The sequence below is a fragment of the Delphinapterus leucas genome, chromosome 7, assembly GCF_059928025.1.
Source record: "Delphinapterus leucas isolate spDelLeu-1000000601 "Yukka" chromosome 7, BTC_Dleu_Yukka2, whole genome shotgun sequence".
In the NCBI taxonomy this organism is placed as follows: domain Eukaryota; kingdom Metazoa; phylum Chordata; class Mammalia; order Artiodactyla; family Monodontidae; genus Delphinapterus; species Delphinapterus leucas.
In genome coordinates, this window is record NC_143135.1 from 87,245,402 (window position 1) to 87,263,620 (window position 18,219).

Sequence of the window (18,219 nt, forward strand, 5' to 3'; positions counted from 1 at the left end):
TCAGATTCTAAAGAAATGAATTCAGGAACACTTCTCAACCTTTCTTCTGTACTGCCAAAGACAAAAAAGTAAATACTGATTAATGTAAACTACAAAAAGATAACTTTTTAAAGAAAATTATTTTTCCTCCTTGAAAGTTTAAAAGTCCAAGTAGAGACAAATAACATTAAGAGTAACTTTTTCACCTAAGGTAGATAAAACAGCCATAGTCTGCACAGTAGTAATCTGCATGCTACTCATCAGCAAGCTAATGGTCTTCACGGATATACAGAATTGTCCTGAAGACCAATGTTAAATTATATATTCTCACGCTCAGGCAAAAGAAGTAAATCTTAATCCAGGAAAAACAATGGACTATTTCAGGGTAAATGTTCTCACAAACATCTAACAAAATTGGATTTTCCCCCTACAAACCTACCAAAAGATGTAACATTTTTAACCATTTAGTTGTCCAGAAAAAAATGATTATCATTCCAATTTGAAAACCTATAGTAAGAAATATATTAATTACCTGAAAATCAGCTTATATAAGTAATATCTTTGCCAAGAAATTTTTATTCATTACACTATCAACTAAATTAATATAGAATTACTTTTGTATTTTAAAAATATATTATCAATTGCTTTTTAAGATACTATTATTAAAAAAACTGAAAATTCTCCAAATTGAAATAAAAACAAAGGATCAAAGTAAGGTCATTTCTCTAAATTTTAGCCAATCACATGTCAATGAACCTCTCCCCATACAGGGAACTGCATCAAGAGAAATTTCTCATCTAATACAAAGGGCTATGAAATTCAGTTAGAAGTATTAAATTCCTCATTTCCTAACTCTTAGCTAGGAAATGATAGATAAATATTCCCTACCTACAATCACCTACCTTCATGAACCTAACTGTACTTCAGTCCTATCTTCCACTTCTAAATCCTCTTTTCACCCCTACTATCAAATTCATCTCAGGTCTTAAATCAGCCTCAAAAACCAACCTTTTACATCATTTATAAACTAGTAACTCCCAAATCTGTATCTCCAGGCTTGCTTGGCTAACTTGGCTTGCTCAATATCTAAATGATACCTCAAATACAACATGGCTAAAACATGGCTTAAATCCCTACACCCCACAGTCAAATCTGCTTTTTCCACAAGTTTTGGTGACATATTTCTATAAAGTTATTCATAGTATTCTCTCCTGATTTTTTTTGTATCTCTACTACATCTACAGTTATGATCCCCTTTCCATTCCTAATACTGTTAATTTTTGCCTTAGCTTTTGCTTGATTAATCTTGCCAGAAGTTTGCTTCATTTATTGGTCTAAAAACCAGCTTTCAGTTTTGTTGATCTTCTTGTTTCTTTTATTTTTGTTTTGTTAATTGCTGTCCTTTTTCTCATCATTTTTCTTCTCATTAATTGGCTTTTACTCTGAGGCTCATATTCTAATCCCTGAACTTGAAAGTTTACCTAAGTAATTTCTAATCTTTTTTTCTAATAACATGCATTAAGGTCACAAACTAAATATGTCCCACCATAAGGCAATTCCAAACATGAAATGATCTCCCTATTTTGCCAGTAAGACTACTTTCAAGTAATTATCATCTGATTATGTAAAATAATCTAAATTCCTCACACACCAGACATGAGCATCTATATCAAACTTCTGAAACACAGTAAATTTTCCAGATTACATAAAGTACTTTTTGAATCTATCACTAAAATTAACATTTTTATCCCAAGCCACAATTACCCATTTATAGAAAACATTAGTAGGACGTTATTTTTTCCTATTCGTATTGTTGGAATATATTTTAATACCCACAGTATAACTAGATGTGTTATTTTTAAGTGACTTAAAACCAGATCTCCTCTAGACTTCTTAGCCTCTTTTTTTCATTTAAATCACTTATCAGATGAGCTCCATGAGCTTTCCAAACTGACATGTAGTAAAGGCATTTCAGGTCAATGTGCCTTTCTTAAACAGTACTTCCATGCTCAAGAGAAAGAGAACATCTTGCAATGAGACAGTTCCTATGAAACAAATATAAATCTCCTTTTGGAGGGAATAATTTTGGGAAAAAATACCTTATATTTAAAACCCCCCAAAAAAAAAAAACTCCACTATTTTTCTAAGTATCACTTTAGTGGCTTCCCACATAGGTTTTTATATATATTTTCATTATTGTTTAGCTCTAGGTGTTTCAGTTCCCAATTATGATTTCTACTGACTGCTATTAAGTTTTAAATTTTCAAATAGAAGGTCAGAGGCCTGGGGGCAGAGTGCTGTCTTTTTATTATTTATTTCTAAGTTTACTATATACTCTAGTCAAAGAATTCATTAAGATTTCCTTTATGTTTTGTGCTTGGTCAGTTTCATTTCTTTTTTTTTTTTTTGCGGTACACGGGCCTCTCACTGTTGTGGCCTCTCCCATTGTGGAGCACAGGTTCCAGACGTGCAGACTCAGCGGCCATGGCTCACGGGCCCAGCTGCTCCGCAGCATGTGGGATCTTCCCGGACCAGGGCACGAACACATGTCCCCTGCATCAGCAGGTGGACTCTCAACCACTGAGCCACCAGGGAAGCCCTCATTTCTTTTTTGATTTTCCCAGCTATAAATGAAAATAATGTATGTTTTGCATCTGATAAGTTAGATCAAGCCAGAGTAAGTATTTAATCTTTTGTTTATAGCCTCTCTACTCTCAAAGTTTAGTCTAATCAAATTGAGAAAAAATGTATTGAATTTTCCCAACTCAGATTGTGGATGTTAATTTCTTCTTATAAATTGCCAGTTTTTAATTTATATGCTTTTAGGCTATGTTATTAAGTGAGTAAAGGTTTAGAATTATTATATCTAATGAATATTTCCTTTTTTCATTAAGTAATAATTCAATTGCATATAGAATTCTAAAGTAACTGTTATTCCTTCAGCATTTGGAAGATATTAGTTTTCTTCTGGCATCTGTTACTGATGAGGAGAAGTCTGCTGGCAATTTAACTAATTTCTCTGAGGTAATATGCCTTTTCTCTCTGCTTTCCTTTAAGATTTTGTGTGTGTGTATGTGTGTGTGTGTTCTTCAGATTTGCTTTTATCTATCTTGTTCAAGATTTGGTAAGCTTCCTTATTCTGAAGACTCATGCTTTTCTTAAATTCTGGAAAATTATTAGCCATTGTCTCTCCCATTCAGCAATTCTTATTAGATACATACTGGATATCTTATTCTCCAATCCATGCCTACTCTTTCACACTTTCCCTCTATTTACCTCTCTTCAACATTCCTCCACTCACTAATTCTCTGCAGGTGTTCTTAATGGTTTACCTGTCCACTAGTTTAAATTTTCAGTGATTATATATTTTAATTTCTAGAAATTCACTTTTGGTCTTTCAAAAAAAACTTTAATGCTATACTATTTTATAATTTGTACTGAATCCTACTTTTACTCCTATAATATTTTATAATTTGTATTGAATCCTCCTTTTACCCCTATAATGTTTATTTTATGTCACTATAAAATTTTCTATTTCCAGTTCATTATGACTTATTTCTTTATGGAGTTTGTAATTTTGGACAGAAAGCTCATGTCCCTAACCCACTCCCCAGTGTGGGATTCCTGCAAGCCCTGAGCTGTCTATGTCTCCCTATAGAGGTATTTCAGGTTTGCTCCTACCAGCGTACAGTACCAGGAATTTTAATTGTCCTAGATCAATTTTTACATTACCTTCTTGATTTAGCATTCCATTACCATATCAGGCCCCATGGCCACACCCTAAAGAAGTTAGCAGATACTCAAGACAGCTTGCTCATGTACTGATCATTCTTGTTTGCTAAACCATTTGGCTGCTCTGCCCTTCCTGTGCCATCGCTCACTGGTAAGGAAGAACAAAGGGAAAAAGTGAACACTAACTGGATGCCAGACTATAAACTAAGTTACAGCACTCAAATTACAGAAAGAGTACTCATCAAACATAGGACCAGCTAGGCAGGTAAATAAGCATTACATATGTCAGGTTTCACAGAATTTCTTAAGTTTTGTATTACTCAAATACTGGAACTAAATAAAGGTAGAGTTTTTTCCTTTTCCTTTAAGAAATAATTTATCCCAGTTTTCTATATTAGAGTTACTTCAAGTTATACTCTATAGAAAAGGACGTTTCAAGCAAAATAATCCACATTAAAGTTTTAGGTTTAATATGAGTGCTCTGGTGAAAAGTACAAATATATCCCAGGCCAACATATACAAAACCAAGTTTATACACATTAAGCTTTTAAAATCTCCAACAAGCCTAAATGATCTATATGAACTGTGGGGAAGTGAGGGGCCTAACAAAAAGAAGCTTCTAAAAATGTGTATTTTCAGACCCGTGTTCTCTCCTAAATATACCACAAATAAATAAATATAAAACAAAGTAATCTGTACCAAGATGTTCTCAGCAGTACAAAGATATTATAACAGCCAATGATTAAAATCAAAATCACAATTAATGCTGAAATTATGTGATAACAAGGGGGACAAACTGTGTCAACATTTACATAAGGATAAGTGAAAAGTAAAAAAACAGGTACCCTTACAAAGGATATTTGGATATACAGAACTGAGCACTTAATACTAATCAGGGTCTTATTTTTGTTAAGTTACTAATTTTAAAAATCAGGTAAGAATTTTAAAAATATATTTCACTAAATTGTCTATATATCAGTTTATGCATAAGATCTCATGACATACATAAGAATTCTACCTTAAATTTTTTAGGATGAAGCTGTGTATAAATGTAGTTAAAACCTAAGTTTTTAGCCAATTTAGTGATTAAAAAATATTTATATCACGATATTATTTAACCTCAATAGTACATTTCTAGTCCTCCTTTGATTGTATTAGCATATTATTTTCCTTGAAAATGGCATCTGTTAGTAGTAGAATGGACAATTTAATAAAATGTCACATGAAAAGCCAAGGTACCTAGATATATGTCCTGAGTTTGTACCTCTAACTGGTTCATCTTGAAAACTGTTTCTGTGCCTTCTTTTCTTCTAAAGAAATGACACCATAATCACCTAAACCGCTGTATATCAATGATGTATAATAAATATCAACTCTTCTCCCCTCTACCCTCATAATAAATAATTATTGAAACAAAATTTACTCCTTCCTCCCCACTCTTCCTAAATTTCTTAAAGTGGTCTTACCCTACCTCTTTTCCACACTGACTCCCACAGAACCAATGAAGCACAGTCACGGCAAGCAGTATTAAGAGATGCCACCAGCATATATATATCCCATTTCCAGAAAACGTATGAATACGTACTTAAACACAGTGCCACATTTCTCAGACAAAATATTCACATAAAACATTCTCTTTGTCCTTTAACTCTGAGGGTGACCCTAAAACAGCCTCTTTTCTGAAGTACAATGGAAAAAACAGCCTCACGCTTAACACCTTGAGCTCTATTAGTCAGTGACACAACAACAGACTCTCCCCACCTGTCAGGTGGTTAAACAGGTGTTAAGTCTGTCCATACTGGGCCTACAGTGATGCTTCAATAATTTATACCAGGCTGCCTAATTTTACTCTTAAGAATTTCTTTTCCCCAAGCCTAACTGTACTTATTTTTCTGTCTTTTGAGACACCTTCTCTGAACATAATTGTGGTCTCTCTGCAGTCCTCTGCCAACTTACTGTGGGTTTGGGAAGCAGGGTAACAAAGAGAAGTATAAACTGAATTAATAAGGTAATTCTGGCGGTCAAATTAACAAAATAATGGCATCTACAAAAAAAAGTTCTTAATCATTATTTTCTCCAACATGGGCCCCTCTGGTAAAGCCTATGAACCCCTTCCTAGAAAAGTATTTTTAAATGCACAAAATAAAATATACAATATTACATTAAAAAAATCAATCATACTGAATTATAATATCAAAAATATAAAAAGCACAAATTTATAATACAGTAATATATATGCTTCTTTGTTAACCTTTAAATCACAATATCTACCAGTGTATCTAATAATTAAACTTTAAGTAATAATGAGTATTAAATGTCAATTTGAGATCTGCAATAACAGTTATGCATCATGAAAATACCTGCAATTTCTATTAGAAACAGTATCTGCTACTGCTGCCCACATTCGTAATAGAAGAAAATGTGTAAATAAAGATGCAATTTTTTTCACTATTCAAGTTCACAGACCCACAGTTTTAAAACCTCGAATATACAAAGAATTATGCTTATTAAATTTTTTAGCTCTGTTAAGTACTGAATTTAATAGCAATAATAATGTACTTTTACCTGTATAATGCCATGTGACTCCACAAGTGAAGCAGAGGACAAGAATTTTTAGTTCCATTTTGCAAAAAAGAAATAAGGCCAAAAGCAAGGATAAGGGTAGTAAATGGAATTATTTGTAGAATGCTCACTCTTCAGCCACTCTACCTACATTATCTAATCTTCCTAATAACTGCCCTTCCTCCCTCTGCCCAAGATAAGTATCACAATCCCTTGTTCTTCTAATTAAGGAAATTAAGATTCAGATAAGTCACCTGCCCAAAGTAATAAGGCTAGTCAACAAAGTCATAGGTCCTTCTAAATTCAAGTCCTGTGCTCTTTTGGCTATCCTACTCTGCCTTCCTCTGACATCATTTTAGACAAGCTCATTCCAATTACCAGAGCTTTTCAAGAAGTTAAAGCTCTATCCTCTGTTGTTTTCAGGTCAAAAAGACTACCTCTAAAGACTTGTTGTAAGTGCCCATTAATACTGGTATAGTCACCTCCGTAAATTAATATCCTGTAAGGGTGACATGCAGTTCTAAATAAGGTATTAAGTGCTTGCTTTTGTAGGAACTGACTTTTGTTGAAGGAAATAAAATACTCAACTTTCTTTTTTTCTTTTGCGGTACACGGGCCTCTCACTGTTGTGGCCTCTCCCGTTGCGGAGCACAGGCTCCGGATGCACAGGCTCAGCGGCCATGGCTCACGCACCCAGCCTCTCCGCAGCATGTGGGATCTTCCGGGACCGGGGCACGAACCTGTGTCCCCTGCATCGGCAGGCAGACTCTCAACCACTGCGCCACCAGGGAAGCCCATATTCAACATTTAAAAGCAATACACACGTTACTGGAAATGCAAAGCAAATTTCCAGCACTTAAAACAAATATAAGGCACAAAGTTTTACACTGAATTTAAATTCTTTTCTAAATGAATTTTGTAAACTTAAAAGAAACACTATACCTGTATTGCTTCCTAGGAGGGTATAAAAACGATACATTACCATTTGCAAAAATTAAGTTTAAATGCTAAAAGGTAAGAAAACTAAATCCAGTCCAATTTCTTCATCGTACAGTTAAGGAAACATCAAAAATTCATATAAGAAATGATTAAAAATGGAAAAACAAAGATAGGTTCATGTAAGTCACCTAGGTAGAAGGAAAGAAGAAAAGTCTCAAACTGACCTGAGGAATTCTCACAATTCTATATATGTTTTGAAACACTAGATACTACAGTAGCTTATTTTCGAAACAGAATAAAGTTAATATGTTTCTTAAATATCTTTAAAATTAGATAGTATTCGCTCATGCAGTCAATAAGGCTATATGGCAGTTCTATCATTAAGTTTCTAACTTTTGAGATATTCAATCCCCCTATTGAGAAATTGGAATGGTGTCTGGCTCACAGTAAGGCCTCAGATGTTTGTTGATTTTGTTGGTAAATTAAGTTCATATATAATACTCACTTGATTATTATCAAGGGTAATACTTTCCTCTCATCTTTTACATTGTAAAGTGAGCAAACTAGAAAGCAATAGGCTATAAGAGACAGCAACCATGAACGTGGTAGGAAAAAAAAAAAAACTCCCAATGAGGTCTCCCAAATACAGGCCTTTATCGTCTCTACCTAAGTCTCTTTCAATAATCTCATTTAATTTGACAATCAGGGCTCCCCTGGTGGCGCAGTGGTTGAGAGTCCGCCTGCTGATGCAGGGGACACGGGTTCGTGCCCCAGTCCGGGAGGATCTCACATGCCGCGGAGCGGCTGGGCCCGTGGGCCATGGCCACTGAGCCTGCGCGTCCAGAGCCTGTGCTCCGCAACGGGAGAGGCCACAGCAGTGAGAGGCCCGCGTACCGTAAAAAATAGAAATTAAAAAATTAAAAATAATAATTTGACAATCAAATTAAATTTAAAGGCCACCTAATTTGACACATTTAATAATATCTACAATTATCATGCTGCTTGACGATTAGATGTAAATAGTAAGCACTTTAGGTATATAGTCATCCCTTGGTATCCACAGGGGATTGGTTCCAGGACCCCTCTGCAGATACCAAAATCTAGGGATGCTCAAATCCCTTACACAAAATATATGTACATTTATATACATACATACATATATATAAATATAAAATATTATATTTGCATATAACCTACACACATCCTCTCATATACTTTAAATTATCTCTAGATTACTTACAATACCTAATACAATATAAATGCTATGCAAACAATCGTAAATACAATGTAAATGCTATGTAAATACTTGCCAGCATGTGGCAAATTCAAGTTTTACTTTTCAGAACTTTCTGGAATTTTTTTTCCAAATATTTTCAATCCAAGGTTGGCAGAACCCACAGATGTGGAGTGTCAACTGTATGTACCAACTTTGCTTAATAACCAAACTAGGTTTTTATAGTTTCCTTAAGTCTAGATTCTAGAGACAGCTTAAATATCAAGAGCGCTCATGATGTCTAACAAAGTTTAGTCCATCCCACACACTCAATAAAAGCCAAAGGGTGATTAGATTCAATTAACCATGGCTGAGATTTCCTATGTCCCCATTCTCCCTTTTATTAATGGTCCCTCTATTACACTCGTACCCACATCATTCTGAGTACTAACAGGATTTTCAGTTACAATTTAATTTATCAAAAGGTTATTAGTTAATTTACAGAAACAACAAGAAGTTTTAGGTTTTTTTTAAAGTACAAAACAAGAAACACCCAGAATTCACATCACAGAAGACTATGCTTACAACACGGTTACACTGAATATGAACTCCAGTTTATACACACAAAGAGCACTTAAGCAAAAACAGATTATGGTATACAAAATGGCACAAGTATATTCCCATTAGAGTGTGATGTTCTCATTATCTTACTGAACAAATGCAAAGAATATCTGGCATATGATTATAAATGTCTGAATGTATGAATAATACCTTAAAGCAGGGGTCAGCAAATATTTTCTGTAAAGGGCCAAGTTAAGTAAACGTTTTAGGTTTTGTGGCCCATACAGCCTCTGTTGCAACTACTCTGTTGTTGTAGCACAACAGCAACCATAGATAATATGTAAACCAATGAGCCATCATGTGTTCACATAAAACTTTGTTTACAAAAAAGGTAGTAGGCTGAACGTGGCCTTCAAACCAGTTTGCTGACCTCTTCTCCAAATGGTTAGCAGTAAAGAGAATATCATTTTCAAATAAATCAACTTTACTAGAACCCAAAAGTTTCTTATTTCAAATGTTTGTAAATTATGTAGAAAAGCAGAAAAGGAACCAGTGTTACTAGAGCATCCTATTCATATGCATACCGTATTTACATATATAACTAGCCTCTATAAAATGTACTTTAGAATTCTTCTAAAAGGTAACTGATACTGCAATAGGAAAAAAATAACTTTGTGAATTTGCAAGAGTTTCTATACATACTGGTTATTCAAAGAAAAAAAAAAACCTATACAACTACTAACCTGAAAGAACCCCTCTCTTCCAGGAAGTTAAAGCTAGGATTCACCATTAAATGGAACAAAGAAACAAAGAACTGAATCATATGGACCATATTTCCTTTCCAAACAGTTCCCAGGTAAAAAGCTACATATATAATAGGGACATTTCACTACCCAAAATCATAAACCCTTTTTTAAAGGACACCACTTTTCAGTGTCAGTTATATACCATATCCTAGAAGAAAAAAAAAAAGTGAATTCATCTTCAATCATTAATCAAGAAAATTTGCACATGTACATGAACACTTGAGATTACCAGAAATTCCATTTTTATTTCATTCAAATGATGAAAATCCGAGAAATACTAATTACTTAATGCTCAACACAGTAATAAACACCCTTTCAATGTCTGTTACAAAATAACCTTATTTTTAAAGACTTTAAAATTGCAAATAAGGGATATATATAAAGTATATGTTTACCCTTGCATAAATATTGGCATTTTCTATATACTACAAGGAATAGCTAATAGCAATTACCTCTGAAAAACAGAGACCGGGACTGGGAGAGGTGGTGGGGGGAGGGTTCTGGGAAGCTGGGGAGAACTTTTACTTTTTCCTTAACATCTTTCTGGGTTTTTTTAACTTTGTCATAAAATTTATTAATTTTATAGTCTTTAAAAATGGTTTAAAATATGTTCATTATAAATTAATATTGAAAAATATACCAGGAACTAATATGAACAGTAAAGGCAGGATTCTTCTGAAAGAGGCTAGAAATTCAGGAACTCTCTGGGATCAGACTGGCCATTTCTATCACGCAACAGGTGAGGATATACTTGCTGCATAAGTTAGGGAAGTTCCCTGAAGGCCTTTTAACACCATGAGGTTTAAAATAACCTTGTAAAGCTGGAGTCTACAGCAACCCAGTCCAGTTCCACTAAATCCAGTACCCCAAGGATAATATCAGGGTCGTGAGAAGTGCCCACTAGCTCCTGGTCTGCAGGAGGTCCAAGCCATCCAAGAAACGGTGACTTCCTCAACTTCCCAGATTCACAGCAACAGCACGATATGATATTAACTCTACCCTATCAAGTTATGTTCACCAACATGGCTATCTTCACAATCTTAATAGAACACATTTTTTTAGGCTTTGGTCTTTGGGAAATATTGGTTAAAATTTGCCATTTTTAAATTGTACAAGTTGAACTGAATCAAGTTAAAAATGGAAGAAAAAACAAGACTCCCATCATCATTCAAGATTTTAGGCTCCATTGTATTAGACTATACACAGATTACATTAGAAGATTGAGAACTGAAATTAAGATAAAAGTACATAAAGACTTTCATTTCAACTGCCTGCCAAAGATAAAAATGAATAATAAAATCCAATTCTGCTCTTGGGAATAGTGAAGCAAAAAAAGAAGAAATAAGCCTTGTTCTCTCCCTGAGACTGAGTTTTAACAAAAGAGGGAAAGAACAGCAGAATCTGTCATTTCTCACCGCCACAGAAAAAAGGATATCAGTTAATTTCCAGTTAATACAAATGTCCAAAACAAAGGACAGACTAAACATACTTTCCCCACGCTGAAATTAATTACATTTAACTTCTGAGCCTCTCCTACATGCTCTGCCATGCTTGGGAATACAGGAGTGAACAAAACAATGTATAATCCACTAGGGCAAGAATTTAACATTCCTAAATGCCACAAATTTTGTCTCATTTAAATAAAACTGTAAAGAATTTCAATGCATGTCTATTCATTCCTCGCTAATAATGTACTGTTTATTGAATCCCATCATATATTAAAAAAAGTAGTTTAGCAAAAGAAACAAAGTCAGTGCAATCAACTTTACAGGATACCATTAACTTCAAAATGTTTTCTTCAATACATTTTACCACATTTGAGGTAATTAGCCTCTGGAAGATAAAGCCCACTGGTTAAAGTAATGTAATACTGAAATTTTTTTTTTTAATGAAATCCTGAATATTAGTCTCTCTTCTTAAATACATCGATAATAATGCTGTTATGGCAAATGGATTAAGCCATTATTTATCCAGAAAAATGAACAAGGCAATTGTTCATTCAGAGCTCCGTCCGAAATATAAAAGAGTATTTAGTGTTCTAAAAAATGTATGCTCCATAAACAATAGATTGCAATGTCTAAGTCCAAGTGCTCGTTTATCAAATAAATCCTTATTATCTTGGGTTTTTACATTTACATCACGCCCGTCTTAGTGCCACAGAACTCATTAAAATGTCTTCTACACAAATCTCAACTGTATTTTAAAATGTATCTTTGATGAAGTTGACTTTTAACCTATTTCCAGCCTCATTAATAACCACTCCTTAATGGTAAAGAACGCTAAATACATGTTGTGAATGGTTAAAGAACCATGCCACATCTGTATAAAAAGTGAAGTGCTCTATTTAAACTGCAATAATGCAGTGCCCCCCACCCCCGCTTTCAAAGTTAGCCCGGGAATTAAGTTTACAACCCTTTAAAAGAAGGGGGGACTGTAATGTCCTCAACTAGTCTACTGGGGTCTAAGATACTAAACTGGGCTGCCTCAAAGGCCGAAGAAAGTTATGGGGCTCGGAGGCCGCCTTCAGCAGTAGAAGCAGCAGGTAGGGCCGGGGCCAGAACTGCGGCCCTCGCCGCGCGGGTGCGGGTGGCTGAGGGCGGTTCGCGCCCCAAACCCCGTAATGCAACATCCCTTTGCCACCAGGGCGGAACACACGTTCTCTAGTAATTCAACACCCTTACTTTCAAACTAGAGGCCGAGGAGAAGAAGTTGTAATAAATTCCTTCCCTACATGGCAAAACGTAATTTTTCCTAGGCTTAAATCTGTATTCTCAAACTGCCTAGAAGGGACGAGCCAGGCCGAGCCCGGGGCCGCACCCGATCGGCGGGAACCCGACCGAGCTCGAGGCGGAGGGGGTCCGGGGCGGACGCTGAAGGCGGACCCACGCCCGAAGGGAGGAGAAGCGCGCACCGGCGTGTTCAGGCCGCAGCCACGACTCGGGCAGAGCCTCGCGGCTCCCGCGGCCCCGGATGCGGCCTGGCCAGCCGGGCTGTTAGGGCAGCGACACCGCGGCCCTCGCGGCGCGGCCGCCGGGCAGCACTGGGCCCCGAAACTTCTCGCCGCCACCTCAGCGTCTCCCGCGAAGCCCGGGAACGGGAGTGGGGGAAGGTAGGGCGCCGGCGGCTTACCCCGAGAGTGGGCGGCTCCTTCCCGCCCTGAGTGTGGCCGGGGCGCTGCGCGGCGGCGCCGGGTGTCGCGGCTGCGGCAGGGAGGGAGAGGCGGTGGAGAGAGCGATGGGCCGCGAGAGACGAGAGGCGCCGCCGCCACCGCAGACAGCTCCGCAATATGGCTGCCTGGCGGCTCCTCGGGGGAAAGGCGGGGCTGCCCCACGCCCCCCGCCTCCCCCTGCCGGCCGGCCGGCCTTGCGCTGCGTCCCGAGCAGCAACGCCGCCGCAGCCGCCGCCGCCGCCAGACCTCCCACGCCCCGCCCCCGCCCCTCCCAGCCCCGCGGGCTCGCGGCCGCCCGCCGCGCGGAGCGTCGCCAGGGGTCCCCGTCCCGGGCTGGGACGCGCGAGGGCGGGGCTGCGGCTCCAGAGCCCCGAGGGAAAGAGGGAGAGCGCGGGGGTGGGGGACTCCTTCCGGGGAGGACTGGGCTTGAGCTAAGCCCGATGCTCAGGGAAGAAGAGCCGCCCAACCCGGAGCTGGGAGTGGGCCCGCCGCCTCCCCTCGATGGGTGGAAACTTGAAACTCCCGCTGGTGCCAGAAAACTCGCCGAGGGCGTTTCTATCGCCCCCAAGGAGGAATTCTTCCCCGAGGGAATCCAGAACCGAGTCGAGCGTGTTACTTGGCTGTTCAGCTTGAAAATCCTGGACCTGGAGAGAGAAAAAGACCTGCCTTAGAGGAATTTATGCATGCAATAAAGAACTTTACATTATTTTTGCAGAATTTACCCAACTAGAAAAACTTGCTTTTTCAGGGGCAATTTTTAAACCGCCACCGAAACCTCAATGGATATGGCCCCAATCGAGAGTGCAGATTTTTATCCAGGCAAGGATATTTGATAAATTTTTATTATCTCTGGCATTCTTCTGCAGTTGGAAGAAGTCGGTTAAAAGGAAAATGTTGGAAGTGGGACCCCAAAGAGCAGCCAAACCTAAATTATCGTAGACTTTGTGAAAGTTAGGCATTTGATCATGGTGTGACTAGCCCACTGACATTAGTGGTCGGGACTAGATAGACTTCTAGTCGATGTTCTGTCATCTACTTCCAAGCCCCTGGTATTTTCTGCTGGGATTCAAAGAGCAAAACTTGCTCTGAGTATAGAAACAGTGCACAAAATCAGATTCGCCGAGCTTGCTCTGTTTGCAGTGCTTTATATACTTTTTATTAATAAACTTTAGATTCAAATAAAACCTCACGAGTGTACTTAACTTCTATAGAACAAATAATTCATATACTGCCTGCCTTAGCATTTGCCTTCCCTGAGACAATAGCTTTTCCAGGAACTCTCTCCCCTGATTACTTTCACTAAATTTACTCTTTAGTGTGTTTCCACCATTGCCCTTTGAGACCTCTCTGAACAATTAAAAGCCCCAAGAGTTAACTCAAAGGCCTTTAGATTCCTCAAGAATGGGAACCAGGTGTGCACTTTTTTTTTAACTATAAGATTACTCCCTGACCTTCTCCCTGGGGTGCAAGAATTATCCAGGTGATTGTCCAGCCTTCCATAACAAGCTGCGTGGATAAAGATAGTCAAAGTATTGTGTGAATTCCTAGATAGTACACTAATCAAACATACTTTTGCAACAGAAAATGAAGCATTCATTATCGTTTGTCACATGCCAGGCACTGGTGTGAAATGCTTTACATGACTATTTCTTTTAATAATTACAACAACCCTGAGTTTGGGGTAAATATTATTATTGACCTTTTTAAAAAACCGATGAATAAAGAGAGCCTCAAAGTAGTTAAGTAGGGACTTCCCTGTTGGCACACTGGTTAAGAATCTGCCTGCCAGTGCAGGGGACACAGGTTTGAGCCCTGGTCTGGGAAGTGTGCCACGACTACTGAGCCTGAGCTCTAGAGCCCGCGAGCCACAACTACTGAAGCCCACGTGCCTAGAGCCCATGCTCCGCAACAGGTGAAGCCACCGCAATGAGAAGCCCGGGAACCGCAACAAAGAGTAGCCCCTGCTTGCCGCAACTAGAGAAAGACCACGGGCAGCAACAAAGACCCAACACAACCAAAATAAATAAATAAATAACTTTATTTTAAAAAAGGAGTTAAGTAATTTGCTTGATGTATTATAACACAGCTAGGAAGTTGCAGAGCTGTAACCAAACCCAGTATTATTTGACTCCAAAGCCTTGATTTTATCCTATACTCTTCAACAGCAAGCAGACCAAAAATTGTAATACTTCAGTCAGCTATCATATTAGTAAACATTTAAGTAAAGGATAATATTCAGTGCTGGTGAGATTAAAAGGGTGCTCCCAGACATCGTGAGTGGGAGTGTAAACTGAAACAACCTATTTAGAAACAGTTTGGTGCTGTGATTCAACCTAAAAAAATGTTCATACTCTGTATCTGAGATTTTATCTGAATGAAATAATCTGAAATAGAGCAAAAGTATTGTTCATAAGCTGTATGTCACAATATTATTTATAAGATGCAAAAATAAAGATTATGGAAACTAAATGTCTTAAAAGTAACCATAAGTACTTTGTAGCATTTTAGGTAACAATTTAAAAAGTATAGTATTAAGTGAAGAAAAACCCCACAAGTTATGAAACTAACCATATAGTATGATCACATCTATGTTTAAAAACAACAAAACAAAACTATGAAGTGTTAGAAAAAAGGAAAAATTGAAACCCAGAGTTGTCTCAGGATGATGTTTCTATGGGCACCCCTCCCCCCCCCGCCCCTTATTCTACAGTATTTTCTGTATTACTTTTGCAGTGGAAAAAATATATATATAAGGCTTAATTGAAATTTTTCTTTCTCAGTTTAATTCCAACACTTCAGATTTTAAGGGGTAAAATCACATTTGCTAAAACTACTTTTTTTTAGAAAAAATCTGATGAACAATCTATTACTAAGTCTTCCATGCTAGAATCCTGCTCTACTCCACCACAATATATTGGCTAATTCTGAATTCTGGGATTCCAATGATTAGTTATAAAGCATTTGTCTCACTAGCACTTCATTTCTTAAAAATGAAGAAAATTCATTTTTGCAAGTATGGTTTATAAATGGAAGTTTTGTTTTGTTTTGTTTTGTTTTATCTAGAACTAACATTGAGTTCCAGGCCTTTACTAGTTTGAATAACACTTGTTCATCTCCCTCTAGATTCAGTAATGGGAAAGGCAAACAAACAATCTGTGTAATATGCACCATAATAAAGATAAACACATTATTGTCAAGGAGACAGAAGAGAGGGTAATTAACTCTGCCTAGAGAAGAGAAAGATAAGCAGAGAAGGGGAGAGTAAAAGAATGAGTAGAAGTTCCCTAAAAGAAGTGAGGGGAAAGGCAATTAGCTTGGGAGACACAATGGAAAGATAGCATTGATATTTAGACATAAGAATATTTACAACCAGAGACTTCAGAAAGGTAAGTTGAGGTCCGTTCAAGAAGTTCAGAATTTGTCCTTCATCCTTGAAGAAATAGGAGTCCATAACAGGTATTCTTTTTTTGTTTGTTTGTTTTTAGTTAGTTTGTTTTTTGGTTTGTTGGCCATGCCATGCAGCTTGTGGGATCTTAGTTCCCAGACTAGGGATCGAACCTGGGCCCTCGGCAGTGAAAACACAGAGTCCTAACCACTAGACCACCAGGGAATTTCCATAATAGGTATTAAGAAGAGGAATAATGTGATCTGATTTATGTTAGCAAAGTAACTGGCAGCCGTGTGGATTGCTTGGGAGAGAGGTTCAATGACAGTGAAAGTGGATGTTGAGATTCTGAGGGATGCCTTATGTAGACAGTTTTGCCTCTAGCACAAGAGGATGAGGGTCTGAACTTGGGAGGTCTGTGAGGATGAAAAAGAGGAAATAGAATCTTTCAAAAGAATTTGAGAAGTAAGAGAAAAGGAGAAGTGAAAATGTTTTCAGGGTTTCTGATGGGTACCATTAAGATAAATGCGGATTGTAAAAAATGTAGAACTGAGAGATGAAGATAATTAGGCAGGTTAGGAAGATGCTGACTTTTAAGTGTCTACGGGCACTCTAGGACTCAGTAACTGGAAATATATGAACTATAAGTACAGCAAATGAGATATCCAATAAATACTTGTTAATGAAATGAACATAGATAACATGCTAAAATAGGCCTTTCATTTCCAACCATTTCTTTGGAAAATATAGTTTCATTCAAGCCAAGGATTTCACTACAGTTTAGAATTAAATTAATCTGGAGCACCATAACATACTAAAATATTTTTCCATCAAAAATTTTATTCACAGGAATTCCCTGGTGGCACAGTGGTTAAGAATCCTCGTGCCAAGGCAGGGGACATGGGTTTCCCTGGTCCAGGAAGATCCCACATGCCGCAGAGCAACTAAGCCCGTGCCACAACTACTGAGCCTGCTCTGTAGAGCCTGCGAGCCACAACTACTGAGCCCACGTGCCACAACTACTGAAGCATCTGTGCCCGTGCTCCACAAGAGAAGCCACCTCAATGAGAAGCCCGCACACCGCAAGGAAGAGTAGCCCCAGCTCACCACAACTGGAGAAAGCCCACGTGCAGCAACAAAGACCCAACACAGCTAAATTAATTAATTAATTAATTAAAAAATGTATTCACTATTTTTTAAAAGCTACAGCAATGTAAAATCACTATTTTTAAAACCTATACATAGAAAAAATACAAATGTGAATCTTCTGTTGTAAACTGTGGTATTTCATACTATTCACACTATCTTGCATATTTAAGTACATATTCACAATGTGTTCACCAATATAACAGACCTCAGTAAAAACAGGCAAAGTAAATAAAACTATCTTATCATCTGCTTTGTATGCCTAGTAAGCCATACAAATTTAACTGCTGATATAAGCTATAAAATTTCAGTACAGTCAATAGAGCTTTCATGTCCAATGTACCCAAACTAAGAGTCAAGAAACCACAGGTGGATTCCTACCTTTATTCTCTCCCTATCTAAGATTAAATTACATAGGTACATAATTCATAATGTGATCACAGATATGAGCATGTAGTCTTCAACAAAGACAAGGTAAAAGTTATTGCTTAATCGTCTCTGCTTAGGTAATAAAGCCAATTTAGTTCATGGTAAACAGCAATAACATTTCAGAGGTAAGTAATAAATGGAGTGGAAAGTGTCCAAGTGAGGAAATCTATAACCTTGGCTTTATTCCCAATTCCTACCAACAAGTTGCTAAGTGACCTTGAAAGAGCCAATGGACTAGTCTGTACTTTACTTGCAAACAATGGTAAAAGAGGGAGAATGTTACATACACCTTTTGGGC

The 18,219-nt window shown here is 37.7% G+C and overlaps 2 protein-coding genes across 3 annotated transcripts in view; one reads left to right on the forward strand and one right to left on the reverse strand.

The window, feature by feature from the left end:
* RDX (radixin) overlaps positions 1-13,035 on the reverse strand; it is a 102,002-nt gene extending 88,967 nt beyond the window's left edge. For both annotated transcript variants that reach the window (XM_089915522.1, XM_022561536.3), the window contains exon 1: positions 12,922-13,035. The gene's annotated coding sequence lies outside the window, so the exon portion shown is untranslated. The remainder of the gene's footprint in view (positions 1-12,921) is intronic.
* Positions 12,229-17,991, forward strand: LOC149748807 (uncharacterized). Its single transcript, XM_089915886.1, has 4 exons — positions 12,229-12,409; positions 12,577-12,707; positions 12,790-13,780; positions 17,196-17,991. Exons 1-3 carry the CDS (start codon positions 12,229-12,231, stop codon positions 13,630-13,632), a joined length of 1,155 nt encoding a protein of 384 aa, XP_089772012.1. The 3' UTR covers positions 13,633-13,780; positions 17,196-17,991.
* Positions 17,992-18,219: the final 228 nt, after the last annotated feature.